Below are 14449 nucleotides of genomic sequence, written 5' to 3'. Positions count from 1 at the left end.
TTTTTTTTTTTTTTTTGGGGGCGGGGGGGGGGGGGGGGGGGGGGGTGAACATTTTTAAATTAACTCTCCTGTAATCTGAGTTCACAAGATTGATGATCCCATTTCCATAATGTTTTTCAGCCACTTCTTTGGTCTGGGTTTGCATATTTTGTGCTGTGGAGCTGTCTCTATGTTACATTCCAGTGGGTCATTCGTGCATGTGGTTTTTATAAATGGTATGTATAATTTTCTTCTGTCCCCTTCAGTAGGTGTGTTGGATTAGGGAAACACTCTTTCTAATATCTCAGATATTGATTCTAGAGCTAGTAACATATTTTGAATCTCTCAGGTGGCCATATCCTTTCCTTGAGCTTAATACGCCATGGGCTCCTATATGGTATTTTATCTACATCATCTATATCCAACTTGCTTTCCCCTTGAATTGTAGATATGATGAAACTAACAAATGTGTTTGATTTACAGGTATTTTTCCTTGGCGTTGGTTCACGTCCTGTGTTATTGGATATATGTACAGATTGAAAAAATGAAAATTTCAGTTCTCCCTCGATTGTTCCCTCAAGCATTTGTGAGATCATTTTAGCTCTTTGTTCTGCGATACAAAATAAATCTAAATCTAAAACATACCCAAAAATTAATAAAACTAAGTCCCATGGTTTTTTTATTTTCTTTCTATGGACTAGTCTTAATTATAGAATTTTTTTTTTTTTTTTTTTCTTATCTTTGAGATTGAGATGGTATTGGACCAGAGTTTCGATGTAAGCACAAATTTTTCTCTATTTTTTTTTTCTATGTATCAGTATATGGTTAGTGAATGTTGCTGCAAAAAGTCTGGAAGGATCCCTTTAGTCTCTACACAATTTAAAGATGAACATCATCGATGTTAATCACAAATGTTTGATAATTTGATAGTTGAGGAAGAAAATATTTGAACCCTAAATGTCTTTGTTGGATTTTAAGATTTGATAACAATGGTCTAATGGTCCAATGACTTCTCAGAGGTTTAATTCCTAGGAACGAATCAAGCCTATTTTTACTTGAAAAAGAAGAAAGAATGTAAAAATTGACGTTACTTCTTAACACTATAAGATATTTCATGCATCCAAGATATGCAAACTCCCTCTCACCATGTATAAATCTTGAATGTATAAGATAATTCAAACATGTTAATTGCTGTGCTTGGTGCTTCTTGGCATTGGCTATGTCACGTTTCCAATGATCCAATCCAAATGCATCCTTGAAAATCCTCCTAATCTACCAAAGTAGTGGCTGCTTTACCAGATAGACCGCCAAGCCACGTTTTCGAAGCAAAGAGGCGATGTTGTTGTGAAGGGATCATTAGGTTTGAGCTTCAAGATATGGATTGAATGTCAAAACCATCTAACAAGAAGAGGCATTAAGTGAAGACTTGCAAGCATATCAAGCATCTTAAATTTGCACACCGCTTGGAGGACAATTTTTAAAGAAATGTTTTAAAAGTAGTCAATGATCACAGTGAAATTGGAACAGGGAAATAGCATGAAGCGAAGACTTGGCTAAAGTTAACCAAGCAAGAGCTGATGACCAAGACTGAAATGTCAAATTATTCAACACCTAGAAACACTGTAGGATCCCAATGTGAGCTCTGTCCATTATTAGCATAATTACCACTACAGAAGTGAATGATCCAAAATTACTACAGCCAGTAGTAGCAGCAGCAGCTATACCAGTTTCAATTCAAACCAAGAAATTAGATGAACATAATGTAGTAATAAAAATGAATAAGGTTTTTATTACTAAGTAAGGGTTGCAAATGGTTTCAATTGGAAATGCAAACCAATTTTGCTTTGCTTGAGCAGCAGTGAACATATTTCTTGAACAGATAAGAAAATAAAACTACAGGAGACTTGTACCATTTTTAAACTCCAAAAATTTCCAACATCTTCTTTTTTTCTCTCTCTCCAAAACTAATTGTTTCAGTTTCTTTCTCCAAAACCCTAAAAGACTATCAAGAAGAGCCTAAAATGCACCGTATCAACAATTATAAATCAATCAACATCACCGCCAAGCTTCTGGGTTTCAATTCTTAAAATGTGGTTTAAAAGCAAAAACATCATCAGTTTCAATTCTTCTTTGTAACTCTATGAGATTTCCATATCTGTCAAATTGATTTATGGGACTAACTTCTTTTAGCTTTAATGGATGGAAAAATCACACAACACTAATGTAGTTAGTGGCGTGAATCCATTGGTGAGTCTTCTTAACGTAAAGATTTGAAATTCATATGATTTTTCTTTCCATAAGAACTAAAGTAATTTAGTTTCAGTGCTCAATTTGGTTGATATGAAAATCTCATGGACTTATAAGGAAGAATTGAAACCCAAATGTGTTTTCTACCTTAAAATGTTTGCGATAGATTCTTATAAAATGATTTATTATTTGTTGTTACGGAAGAGATTTCTTAAAAATGAAGAACTTGAGTCAACATGTACAAGAAGGTATCTTTTTTTTTTTTTTTCTTTTTGTTGAGAAAATATGAGAATGTATTTTAGAAGACAAATTTATTTATGGGAACTCTTTCTCATAATATGTGAGACTCACATGTATGAGACTCACACATATATATGAAAAGAGATGTCTAATAATATCATTTCATAAGATTATTTTTAGATATGTAACCCCTTTTCTTTCCAGTAATATATTTAGTTTTCCTTAACAAAGTTAAAACATTTATAATGCAAAGTTGCTCGCTTTAAAAAAAAAAAATCGGAGCAACATGGGGAAACGAAATGTTTGGGCTGAAGTTTATTAAGACGACTACTTTAAAAAGGTCGACATAACAAACCCTGTTGTTCAGAGTTTTTGACTTTTTGCAACAAATGTAAACTGAAAGAGAAAACAAGGGAAACGCAAAGTAAAGAACGTTTTCGGCAGCAAAAGGAGACCGAGTTCCAAACTAAAGCTATAGGACTCTAAAAAGCTTCGATTATGGAGGAGAGGCGCTGCAAATTCTGGCTTCCCAAAAAGAACAGATTCTGTGCCAACCTCCCTCTCCACGATTCCTTGTATAACCAACATCTCTCTCTGTTCTGTTCTGTCTTTGATTTCTCAAACTCTTGCTTAATCAAATTGTGTATGCAGGTTCTGTGGCAACCACAACCCCAGGTCCAATGGCCAGTGGATTCCATGCCCACTTGACCCTTCTCAGTAATCTCTCTCTTCCCTTCTTCTTCCACTTCCTATTTTCATTCTCTGCTGAAAGTTTTTTTTTTTTTTTTTTACTCTAAGCATGGTATTTGTGTGTATTCAATAGCTCTGTGCTCAAAGAAAATCTTGATTGGCATGTTAAGAGATGCCCATTACTCAAACAAGTTCAATCCTTGACTCTCCAACCCTTTTATCAAAAGGGTATCAATGCTGGCAGAGATAATGAAGAAGAAAAGGTTGAAGATTTGGTTGCAATAAATAAGCCTGGTTCGGATTCTTTGGATAATATATCTTCTGAAATGAAGAGACGTGCTGTTTATGGAATGAGTGCGCCTGATTTCTGTAAATTGATTGAGAAGATTGAGGCTGTTCATGGGTTAATATGTAAGGATATCCGGGACTCATATAAGATGCCAGAAGCTTGCAATGTATGGATGAAGAGAGAAATAGATAGGTAAAAGAGTTTGCTTTTTTGCTTTTATGTATTTTGCTTTTGTGGGGTTGGTGTGGTTTCGTAAGATGAGTTGTTGTTTGCAGGAAATTGCCATTTCAGGAGAAACATGTTATCCAACAGGCATCAATTCTTGGGAACTTGGAAGAATTTGGGGTGTTGAAGAATGCTATTGGGAGGGAACAATGTGATTGTGAGGAGGCATCTGATGATGAGAAAAATGGTGTCTCTGCAGTGGTTGAATTTGGTGCAGGAAGAGGGTACTTGACACAAATGCTTGCTGATTGTTATGGGATCAAAAGGGTTTTTCTAGTTGAACGGAAGTCATACAAGCTGAAGGTTAGTTTGGTTGGACTTGGTTGTTTCTTACATTGAGACTAATGTTGGCTGTAATTTCTTATAACTTAATTTGGAGTTGTTCGTGAGCTCTTTGAACTGAGATTGATAGAGTTATTAATTTTATGTTGTGCCAATGCTTGCTACTCATAGGCTGATCGATCCTTGCGACAGAAAGAGAGCTTGATATTAGAGCGTTTGAGAATTGACAGTAAGGATCTCTGGAATATTGTTGTTGGAAAACATATTTTGTACTTCCATTATTAGATCATTTCTTTATTTTATGATCATTTTGATAGGACATGTTTATTCTGGAACATTTAACTAAGATTATACTCCTATGTTTAAGAAAGACTCAAATCTTTGAAATTTGTACTTTGCATAACCCAAGTTACAAGGTTAGGTAATGTAATGCATTTAGAATTCAATTGTTTCCAATGATTTTATGCAAACTCACAAACCATGGGTACTTGCTTGAGCATGAACATGTATATAGTATATTTTGAAGGCTAAGTGTACTTTATGAATAATACATTGTGTACCACTAGCTTCTTTTAAGCAGCTTGTATTTAGGTTTAGTAAATTTACACTACTCAAGAGAGGAATGAGTATTGGTGATAATGGTGGTGGTGAAAACGGTGTTGACAACTTTATTTAGTGTTGTGATGGAGTGAATAGCTTTTGTTCATCTGTAGCAACTCTGGCAATGAAGGTGGTGGTGTTTTAGTGATGCTATAGTCTGTTTACCACTGCCATGAGCACTTGCATTTGGAAAGTACTTGGCATTATGGATTAACAAATGTAACATCTTGTTGTTCAAACAGCATGAAGCATTTTTCTTACATAGAATTTAAGTTGTGTAAGCTTCATATTGCAGTCTGATACCTATTTGCATTGTTTGAGGATTCTTAGCTGTAGTTATCTTGGTTCGAATTTCCACTCTATTGAGGGTAGTATTATGTTATACTCACCAGCAAAAAACTTCTATAGATTTAAGTTCCTTCTGAAAGTTTTATGTCACAAAGTGATGCCATATATCTACATGCTGAATTCTTGCTATGTATAAAATATAACAAGATAACAATTTATTGTGCGTGCATACCTTGTTACATTGTGAAATTTCAACTGTTGCAGTTGAGGATTTAAACTTGAATGCTGTTGAGTCTTTACGAGGATCTCCTTACCTGGCTATTGGTAAACATCTTTGTGGGCCTGCTACAGGTAATTGTTATACTTATGCAATTTCCATACAACCTTGACTATGAAATTCATAGGATAATCACTGCATTTTATGTAAATAACTGTCATTAATGAAGGATTGAGTGACAAAATAAGTTTATCTTTTATAGCTTTTGGCTGCAGATTTGACTCTAAGATGTTGCCTTGCTGAACATTTTAGTCAGGATAGTGTCGAACACTGCAGTGCTAATCGGAATCTGAGAGGTCTAGCTATAGCAACATGTTGCCATCATCTTTGCCAGTGGAAACACTATACAAGTAATCAATTTATCCTGCCCTGAAAATATGAAGCAGTAGCTGGCCATGTTTATTAATTTTAGATCAATTTATTATGAGCTCACTAGCCCTCTGACCCTGGCCACCCTGCAGGTAAAAAATATTTATCACATTTGGGGATCACCAAGGAAGAATTTCATGCAATTACATGGTTTACCAGCTGGGCGGTAGATGCTGACCATGGTTCAGATCTTCCTGAAGTTCCTGATGTCAAATTGCATCTAGAGTCAATGTAATGAATTTGAAATTGTCACAATGTAGATTCATTGTTCAAGTTTTCTTGTAGGAATTTTGCGAAAAAATTTGGGTTGGTGTTTCATTTTAAGCAATTGACCAAGTTACTTTTTTCATATCTAGAGTCAGTGTAATTAGTTTGAAATTGTCATAATGTAGATTCATTCTTCAAGTTTTCTCGTAGGAATTTTGGAAAAAAAACTTGGGTTGGTGTTTCATTTTAAGCAACTGACGTAGTTACTTTTTTCATGCTATGACAGTGAAAATAAAGAATGTGGTGGAGATGCAAGTGGAGTTGAAGACATTGTGAGGAACATGAAAGCAGTTGAAAGGGCAGTCTTGGGGTTTATGTGCAAGCAGATTATTGACATGGGAAGATTGATGTGGGTCAAGGAATGTGGTTTAGAAACAGAGTTTGTCAAATATGTTCCATCAAGCATTTCTCCTGAAAACCATTTACTGATTGCCAAACATACTAATCAATTTTGAGATGTCTTTGTTTTTTCTTTTATGTAAGGTTGTATGATTTCCAATTTTGCTAGAATGTGTTATTGTATGACACTCTTATTCAAGTTTTGAAATGAGGAGTAGAGTTCTGAGAATTGCTAGGCAAGTGAATGAAATACATTTACACGATAACATTCATCTCTTCAATTTGGACTTGGCTAGGGACAATTTGACAAAAAAAATTTGGGATGAAATTGGTAATTGGCAGAGTATTATAAAAATTTAGCTAACCAGGACAAGGTAGAACAAGGTAAAATCTGCTTTAGCATATTGCATACTCTCCAGCAGCATCTTAGCCTTCTAGAAAAACTAAAGAGGAAAAGCACGAAGCAGTGTCGTTCTGATCATAAAACTCTGACAAAATATGTTTCACTGGTTACACAATCCCAGTGAAATATGTTCAACTTTATACTGCACATGTAACTGAGTCTCAATCTCTTTGGACAGCCTACAATTGATACACTTAGCTTACTTTTCTCTTAAATTATGGAGCTTTTACTTTATATTGCAAAAATTAGGGAGCTTGTAAAATGTGACTGGCTATCTTTGCCATTATAAAAGTGAAGCAAGTCTAAAACTAATTTCCTCATGGCTATAATTTGATTAGCCATTCGCCCATTCCATTCTTAAACTTTCTTTCATAAGCTTAGTAGAATTGTAATCTAATAATCTGCCTGCACTTTTCAGATTCAGATGGATGAGCATGAGCAAATGTGTCACCCTTATGGCCTTATTTGAATTCCCTTTAGTCATATGCTGACTTGAAAAAGGGCTTGGCCAAATTCAATTTGGCTTTCTGAACACATCTCCCTTCACAAGAATAAAGGACTCAAGAGATGAGCATGAGCAAATGTGTCACCCTTAGGGCCCGTTTGGATACCGCTAAAAACTGAAAACTGAAACTGAAAACTGAAAAATACTGTAGCAAAATAATTTTTAAATGTATGAATAGTACCGTGGGACCCATTTTTAATGAAAAAGTTGTTAAAAAGTGAAAATTGTGGGTCTATAAACAGTAAAAGTTGGTGAAAAAGTCACATGCAAGGTGAAAAAGCCGCAAATAAATAGATGGAGATGCGGGGTATCGAACCCCGTACCTCTCGCATGCAAAGCGAGCGCTCTACCATGTGAGCTACATCCCCGCGTTGATAACCTCTCTTAAATACAATGATAAAACACTTTATCATAAAGAAATTTTGACAAGTTTCCATCTCTTCAGGATTTCGTTCCAATCCATTTTTATCTTTGAAAATTCATACATTGCAAGATTTGAACACAGTGGATTTACTGATTAGTCAAGAAAAGGACGACTAATGCTACGTCACCTCATGCGTATTACCACCGGTTCATCAGGCTCGCCGCTTCTCCTTATAAACACTAATAATTTTAATCTCCACTCTCACCACACTCACTCTCAAATGGATCATCCCATTCCCAAAGGCACCATCATCTTCAGCACAGTCGGTAGGTCCAACTATGGCTTCGACATCTTCTCTCTCCAACTCCAACTCCAACCCCAAACCCAACAACCCACCACTCTCGGCCCAGAGCACCGCCTCACTGACGGTATCTCTCTCAATTTCAATGCCCAATTCCTCGATGACAACCAAACCATCGTCTTCGTCTCCGAACGAACCGGCTCGCCCCGTTTTTATCTTACCCGACCCGGATTGTCCTCTCCCAAATCTTTGCCTTTCGTGCCCTCAAGTCTTTTCCACGATCGTCCCGTCGTGAATAATGACCGAGTCTATTTCATCTCCGCTCACGAAGATCCCGGCCGGCTCTTCAAGAGCTGGTCCGCTCTCTACTCGACCCGGATCGATGAACTGGACCTTGCCCGTTTGACTCCGTTAGGTTCTGTCGATTACAGTCCAGCTATTTCTCAGTCTGGAAAGTTTATAGCCGTTGCTTCGTACGGGTCTCGTTCTTGGGGCGGTGAGTTCCACGAGCTAAACACTGATATAGTTGTGTTCCCAGAATCCGACCCGGATAACCGTGTCACTGTTTGCGAACGAGGTGGCTGGCCCACCTGGTTCGGTGACTCAGTCATCTACTTTCACCGCCAAGCTGATGATGGTTGGTTGAGCATTTTCAGGGTTGAAATCCCGGAAAATCTCAAACTTTCCGGCCCTCCAAATACTGCCACTCGGGTCACACCTCCGGGGCTCCACTGCTTCACTCCGGCGGCGATGCACGACGGGAAAAGACTCGCCGTTGCCACTCGGAGGCGCGGCAAGAATTTCCGCCACGTGGAGATATTCGACATCGAGTCAGAGACTTTTCACCCAGTCACAGAGACACTGAACCCGAATCTCCATCATTATAACCCGTTTGTCTCCCCGGGTTCAAAGTTCATCGGGTACCACCGGTTCCGGGGCACCGGGTCAACTCAGGGCGAGTCAACGATTCCAAACCTGAACCCGGTTTTGTCTCCGATAAAACCAATCAAAATGCTCAGAATAAACGCTTCGTTTCCTTCTTTCTCTCCCAACGGTGATTTCGTCGCGTTTAATCCCAACTTCGATACGAACTCTGGCGTCAAAGTCTTCAAATCAAACGGTTCTAAGCGGTGGACCCTACTCAAAGGCCGTACAGCATTTTACAACGCATGGAGTCCCACAGAGAAACACGTCATCTACACCTCGGTGGGACCGATATTCCAGTCAGCAAAAGCAACGGTCCAGATCGCAAGGATCAAATTCGACCCATCGGATCTCAACGGTGACGGTGGAGACGTCAAGTGCGACGTTAAGATTTTGACGAAAGAGGAAACGGGGAATAACGCTTTTCCGTCATGTTCCCCTGACGGCAAGTCTATTGTGTTTCGGTCTGGACGGTCTGGGTTCAAAAATTTGTACATAGTTGACGCCGTTAACGGCGAGTTTGTTGACGGCGGCTTACGGAGGTTAACGGAGGGGCCGTGGATTGATACAATGCCCAGTTGGTCACCTAAAGGAGATCTCATCGCCTTCTCATCTAACAGACATAACCCTGACGACGTGGCTACGTTCGGCATCTACGTGGTTAAACCGGACGGCTCTGATTTGCGTAGGATCCACGTGGCGGGATCAGAAGGATCGGATGACGTGGTCAGTGAGAGGCTAAACCACGTGTGCTTTAGTGAAGATGGGGAGTGGCTGTTGTTTACGGCTAACTTGGGCGGGGTGACGGCTGAGCCGGTGTCGTGGCCCAATCAGTTTCAGCCATATGGAGATCTGTACGTGGTGAGGTTGGATGGGAGTGGTCTGAGGAGGCTGACGTGTAATGCTTATGAAAATGGCACTCCAGCGTGGTACACGGGGGGTGAGGAGCTGGATTTGGAGCGTTTGTGTTTGAGGAGTGAGGATGACGATGAAGATGAGTTGAGAGGCGAGTTTGAGGAACCACTTTGGATATCATGCGATATCTAAAGTGTGTGTTGTGTGTGATTTTTCTTGTGTCTTTTTTCTTGTATCATGAATAAAATTTCGATTCAGCAAAACAAATAAATGAAAATCCACGTATTTTGATACGAATAATTGTTTGAAGAAATGCCAATTTGATGAATATGAGTGCTAGAATTAATCCTCTGATTGTTAAAATCATTGAAAAAGCATACAGGACTGGACTATCGTGAGCAAATCTACCATGTGCGTTTGAATATATCCACACAAAGTTTGATCCGAACACCTGGCTTTTTACTATCCAATCAGAAAGAAGTATTCGTCGCATTAAATAGAATTTATCAAAATTTCCCAATTCGTTGTTGGGTTTCAGCTTTGCACCATGCAACAATCAGCCAATTGAAAAGAGATTTTGTACGATTTTTATAGATTATAGTGACAAGAAGTTACTTCACCCATGCACATCGTATTAGTATTTTTTAAACCAAGAATATTATAGACACACAGAGTCCACTCATTTGGTAAAGCACATGCATCAACATGTGCATGATATTGAATAATAAATAGAATTGAGTGATCAAAGTGGTATGGTATTGGAGTGTATATAACGAGGTCTAATGACTTATGAGAAACAGTTTGGTTGGAATAATTAGCAAGAAATCAAATTTGACATTTTCTCAGTGCAGAAAAAATGGTTATATTATATGGTGAAATCATCAGAGCAATTGTCCTGGAATAAAACTAGCATGCCATTGCATTTACACCCCCCCTATGTCACAGTAGAACATAGAAGACACAAAAAAGGGTCGTAGATCCACAAAAACACCACCTGGGGAATGGATAAGAGCAAGCAACCCTTGTGTGATGTATCGAACTTGCAGTTTTAAATAGGAAACAGCAACATGTTTTCATTATTGTTTGCATATTTTGGGTCCGGTGAGTTTTAACTTAAACTTTGGAGAAGTTTAGGCCGACAACACATCAATTCTGCTCAAATTGAGTGTTGTATTTTGCAATTCTTCCAAAGCCATTGTTTGGATGAGTGGCTTACTGAGATTTAATTAATCCATCATCATATCCTAACATTTAAATTTAAGTGGAATTCCATTATAGTCCTTTACAAGATTATGATTAAAGCTTTTTTTTTCTTCTTTTTTCTTTTGGGATTACAGCTGCTTCTTGTATATCTATCATTCCTTTTCTTGCATATTTTTAAGTGGCTAAATTAATAGTTGTCCTTGCAAATTTTTGTATGACGCATTTTGTTTCGTAGTTGGGTCTATTTAGATAGCACTTATTGTTGCTGAAAGTTGCTAAAAACTGATTGTTGCTGAAAACACTGTAGCAAAATAATTTTTAAATATATAAATAGTACCGTAGGACCCATTTTTAATATTTTTTAATATATAAACAGTGCATGAACAGTACGTGAACAGTGCACGCACAGTACATATACAGTAAATTTTGTCCCCCAAAGTCAAAAAAGCCGGCAAAATATATATATATATATATATACAAAACGCAACTTTACTTTGAGTAAGAAAAATTGTTATCCAAACGCAGGCGTTGTACTCTCTCCTCTCTTTGTTTTATATATTCTTTTCTTCTCCGGCAAACCAAAACTTTCTTTCAAGCATACCCAATGAAAGGGGGAAAGTATCTCTTAAGCCCGAATAAACGGATCCATCATTTGCACGGGCCCCCTGTGGACGGACCTGATGTGAACGGGCCGGATATGGACGGGTGAAGAATGGTGGGCTAGTTATCCATGGGCCTGCTGAGCCCCTAATGAAGGATATTTTGACCCATTCTCATAAGAGCCCAAATAGGGTCCTTGCGCTAGTAGGACTCTGGAAATCTTGTATAATTGGTAAAAATCTTCCGCATAAAGAAGAGACTTATTCATCACGTTTAGGATTCTACAAGAAGAGTCCTATAAGGAAAAGACTTCCGCACCAAGGAAGGGATGTCAACTTCAAGCCACTATAAAAGCCCCAATACCCTCACAAGCCAAGGTACGCATCATTAACCCTCTCTAGTACTCTAGAGCTGTGAGCATACTTTCTAACTTGACCTTCGGAGGGTATTTGGCCGGCGCCACACCGGTGCTCTCTGTTAGGTCCTCTTTTCTCTGTGCAGGTGTCGTTTCGAGGGTACGAGCATTGTGCAACTCACTGTTGATATTTTCGGCATCATCAGTTGGCGCCGTCTGTGGGAAACGCTTTTAAGTGATTAAGCCACATTATCGTTTCCCGGACTAAAAGGTTGCATGGTACTTACTAGCTCAATGGCAACTACTAATGACGGACAAGGAGAGGAACCACCCACGACTGCCCTCGAGAGACAAGTTCAGACTCTCGGTGCCACCGTGGAGCGTCTCACCAAACGGAACCTCGACTTGGAAGAATAGCTGCGCCAGAAGAATGCAGCACAAAATGGCCAACCGGAAGATCAGGAAGGGAATAGCGCTCCAAACAGGAATCAGGAGAGACCTGAGGGCAGCCACGCCCCAAGCAGGCCGGAGAGGCAGCATGTGAGCATGCCATCCCTCACGGATGCGACTCCACCACATATCGCCGCCGAGATGCAGGCAATGAGGGAACAAATGGAGGTCATGATGAACGCCCTCAAGGGGCGAGTCTCAAGTGACCTTGACGATCTGGTCAATCGTACCGATTCACCCTTCACTGCCGCCGTGAATTCCTTCCCCCTGCCCCACAAGTTTCGCATGCCAAATATAGATAGCTATGACGGGATGAAGGATCCTCTTGATCACCTGGAAACTTTCAAAACCCTGATGCATCTACAGGGGGTGCCGGACGAAATCATGTGCAGGGCCTTCCCAACTACGCTGAAGGGTTCCGCGAGGATTTGGTTTAGTCGACTGACCCCGAATTCCATCAGCACTTTCAAAGAACTAAGCGCTCAGTTCACCTCACACTTCATAGGGGGACACAGGTACAAGAAGTCCACAGCGTGTTTGATGAGCATCAGGCAGAGAGAAGACGAGACGCTAAGATCTTACATAACCCGCTTCAATAAGGAGGCCCTCTCAATTGACGAAGCCGACGACAAGATACTGGTGGCAGCTTTCACGAACGGATTGCGGGAGGGCAAGTTTTTGTTCTCGCTATACAAAAACGACCCCAAAACCATGTCAAAAGTACTCTACAGGGCCACCAAGTACATGAACGCGGAGGACGCGCTGCTCGCACGGGAAGAAAGGCCCAAGAAGAGAGAACGCCAGGCGGACATGCGCCAGGACCAAGGGCAGAAAAGACAGAGGACAGGGGACAGAAGGGACGACAGACGCCCAAAACCCCCAAGTGGAAGGTTCACAAGTTTCACCCCCCTGAACGCCCCGATCGACCAAGTCTTGATGCAAATCAAAGACGAGGAGAAGCTGACATTCCCGGGAAAACTGAAGAGCGACCCAAGCAAACGGTCGCGAGACAAGTATTGTCGTTTCCACCGAGACCATGGCCACGACACGGCCAAATGCTACGACCTAAAGCACCAGATTGAGGCCCTCATTAGACAAGGGAAGTTGCAGAAATTCATCGACAAAGAGAAAACGGATCGTAATCACCAAGAGCTGGCCCCCCGGCGGGATAACGAGCATCCGAGACCCCCCATCGGAGACATAAGGATGATAGTGGGGGGAACCGCGTCTACCGGTTCTTCCAAAAAGGCTCGAAAAATGTACCTAAGATCGGTCCTGAACATCCACATGACGGGCTCAAGGCCCAATACCACACGAATGGAGAGCCTTATTATAGGATTCACCAAAGAAGATGCAAGAAGACTTCATCATCCGCATGACGACGCGCTGGTCGTCAGTATACGTGTGGGGGACTACAACGTCCACCGAGTGCTAATCGACAACGGCAGCTCAGCAGATATTCTATACTATCCGACATTCCAGCAAATGGGGATAGACAGAGCACGATTGATGCCGGCAAGCGCTCCCCTGGTCGGCTTCGGAGGAACCAGGGTATTCCCAATCGGTTCTATCACACTCCCGGTAACGGTGGGTGATTACCCGCAAGAACTCACAAGGAATGTAATGTTCCTCGTAGTAGACTGCTCCTCCGCTTACAACGGTATTCTCGGACGACCCACACTTAATTCATGGAAAGCAGCAACATTTACGTACCACCTAATGATCAAATTCCCAACGGACTATGGGATTGGAGAATTGCGGGGGAACCAGGCGACTGCCCGAGAGTGCTACATTGCCATGCTAGAAATGGAAGATCACCATCAGGCGATGTGCGTAGAAGAACAGCAGACGGTCACAGAACCGGCTGAAGAGATGGAGGTAGTAATACTCGACGAGTCGAACCAGAGTGAACAACCAGAATTGGAACATTGGCCTGCCAACCTGTGCGCCAGGCCCTCATAACCTTCCTCAGGAAAAACCAGGACATCTTCGCGTGGAACCATGAAGACATGCCCGGATCGACCCCTCTGTCATAGTCCACAAGCTAAATGTAAACCCTTCCACCCCCCCAGTCCAGCAGAAAAAGCGAGTTTTCGCTCCTGAACGGGACAGAGCAATAGCGCAAGAGGTCGGAAAGCTACTGGAGGCGGGTTTTATAAGGGAAGTATATTACCCAGAGTGGTTGGCAAACGTGGTCATGGTCAAGAAGGCTAGTGGAAAGTGGCGGATGTGCGTCGATTTCACGGACCTTAACAAAGCATGCCCAAAGGATAGTTACGCTCTCCCGCGAATAGATGCACTGGTCGACTCCACGGCCAGACACCAGCTTTTGAGTTTTATGGATACCTTCTCGGGCTATAACCAGATTAAGATGGAGAAACATGACCAGAGAAACGT

General features: G+C 40.8%; 4 protein-coding genes and 1 non-coding gene across 5 annotated transcripts in view; 4 read left to right on the top strand and 1 right to left on the bottom strand.

Annotated features, from left to right (window-relative positions):
- The window catches only part of LOC112019214 (uncharacterized), a 5199-nt gene extending 4533 nt beyond the window's left edge, over window positions 1–666 (top strand). The window contains exons 6-8 of the mRNA XM_024051738.2: window positions 121–215; window positions 329–376; window positions 463–666. Of these exons, the coding sequence (XP_023907506.2) occupies window positions 121–215; window positions 329–376; window positions 463–580 (261 nt within the window). The 3' untranslated portion in view covers window positions 581–666. The remainder of the gene's footprint in view (window positions 1–120; window positions 216–328; window positions 377–462) is intronic.
- A 2179-nt stretch (window positions 667–2845) lies between these two features.
- Window positions 2846–6321, top strand: LOC136062043 (uncharacterized). The gene is made up of 9 exons (XM_065760634.1): window positions 2846–3041; window positions 3118–3183; window positions 3290–3637; window positions 3721–3973; window positions 4124–4181; window positions 5105–5191; window positions 5333–5467; window positions 5579–5717; window positions 5980–6321. The coding sequence occupies exons 1-9, from the start codon at window positions 2965–2967 to the stop codon at window positions 6206–6208; spliced, it is 1392 nt and encodes a 463-aa protein (XP_065616706.1). The 5' UTR covers window positions 2846–2964; the 3' UTR covers window positions 6209–6321.
- Window positions 6322–7295: 974 nt separating this feature from the next.
- TRNAA-UGC (transfer RNA alanine (anticodon UGC)) lies at window positions 7296–7368 on the bottom strand. The gene has a single exon. It is a non-coding gene; the product is annotated as a tRNA-Ala (tRNA).
- Window positions 7369–7549: 181 nt separating this feature from the next.
- Window positions 7550–9744, top strand: LOC136062042 (uncharacterized). The gene has a single exon (XM_065760630.1). The coding sequence runs from the start codon at window positions 7555–7557 to the stop codon at window positions 9634–9636; it is 2082 nt and encodes a 693-aa protein (XP_065616702.1). The 5' UTR covers window positions 7550–7554; the 3' UTR covers window positions 9637–9744.
- A 2848-nt stretch (window positions 9745–12592) lies between these two features.
- LOC136062272 (uncharacterized) lies at window positions 12593–14014 on the top strand. Its single transcript, XM_065761135.1, has one exon. The coding sequence runs from the start codon at window positions 12593–12595 to the stop codon at window positions 14012–14014; it is 1422 nt and encodes a 473-aa protein (XP_065617207.1).
- The last annotated feature ends 435 nt before the right edge of the window (window positions 14015–14449 follow it).

This window comes from Quercus suber, unplaced genomic scaffold (assembly GCF_002906115.3).
Source record: "Quercus suber isolate HL8 unplaced genomic scaffold, Cork oak 2.0 scaffold_18, whole genome shotgun sequence".
Classification (NCBI taxonomy): domain Eukaryota; kingdom Viridiplantae; phylum Streptophyta; class Magnoliopsida; order Fagales; family Fagaceae; genus Quercus; species Quercus suber.
The sequence above is the reverse complement of the archived record's forward strand: the minus strand, read 5'-3'. Positions and strand labels throughout refer to the sequence as shown.

Coding starts and splice junctions, on each gene's coding strand:
- LOC136062043 (XM_065760634.1), top strand. CDS start 2,965: ATGGAGGAGAGGCGCTGCAAATTCTGGCTTCCCAAAAAGAACAGATTC. Junction 3,638..3,720: donor ATGAAGAGAGAAATAGATAG/GTAAAAGAGTTT, acceptor TGTTGTTTGCAG/GAAATTGCCATTTCAGGAGA. Junction 3,974..4,123: donor GGAAGTCATACAAGCTGAAG/GTTAGTTTGGTT, acceptor TGCTACTCATAG/GCTGATCGATCCTTGCGACA.
- LOC136062042 (XM_065760630.1), top strand. CDS start 7,555: ATGCGTATTACCACCGGTTCATCAGGCTCGCCGCTTCTCCTTATAAAC.
- LOC136062272 (XM_065761135.1), top strand. CDS start 12,593: ATGAGCATCAGGCAGAGAGAAGACGAGACGCTAAGATCTTACATAACC.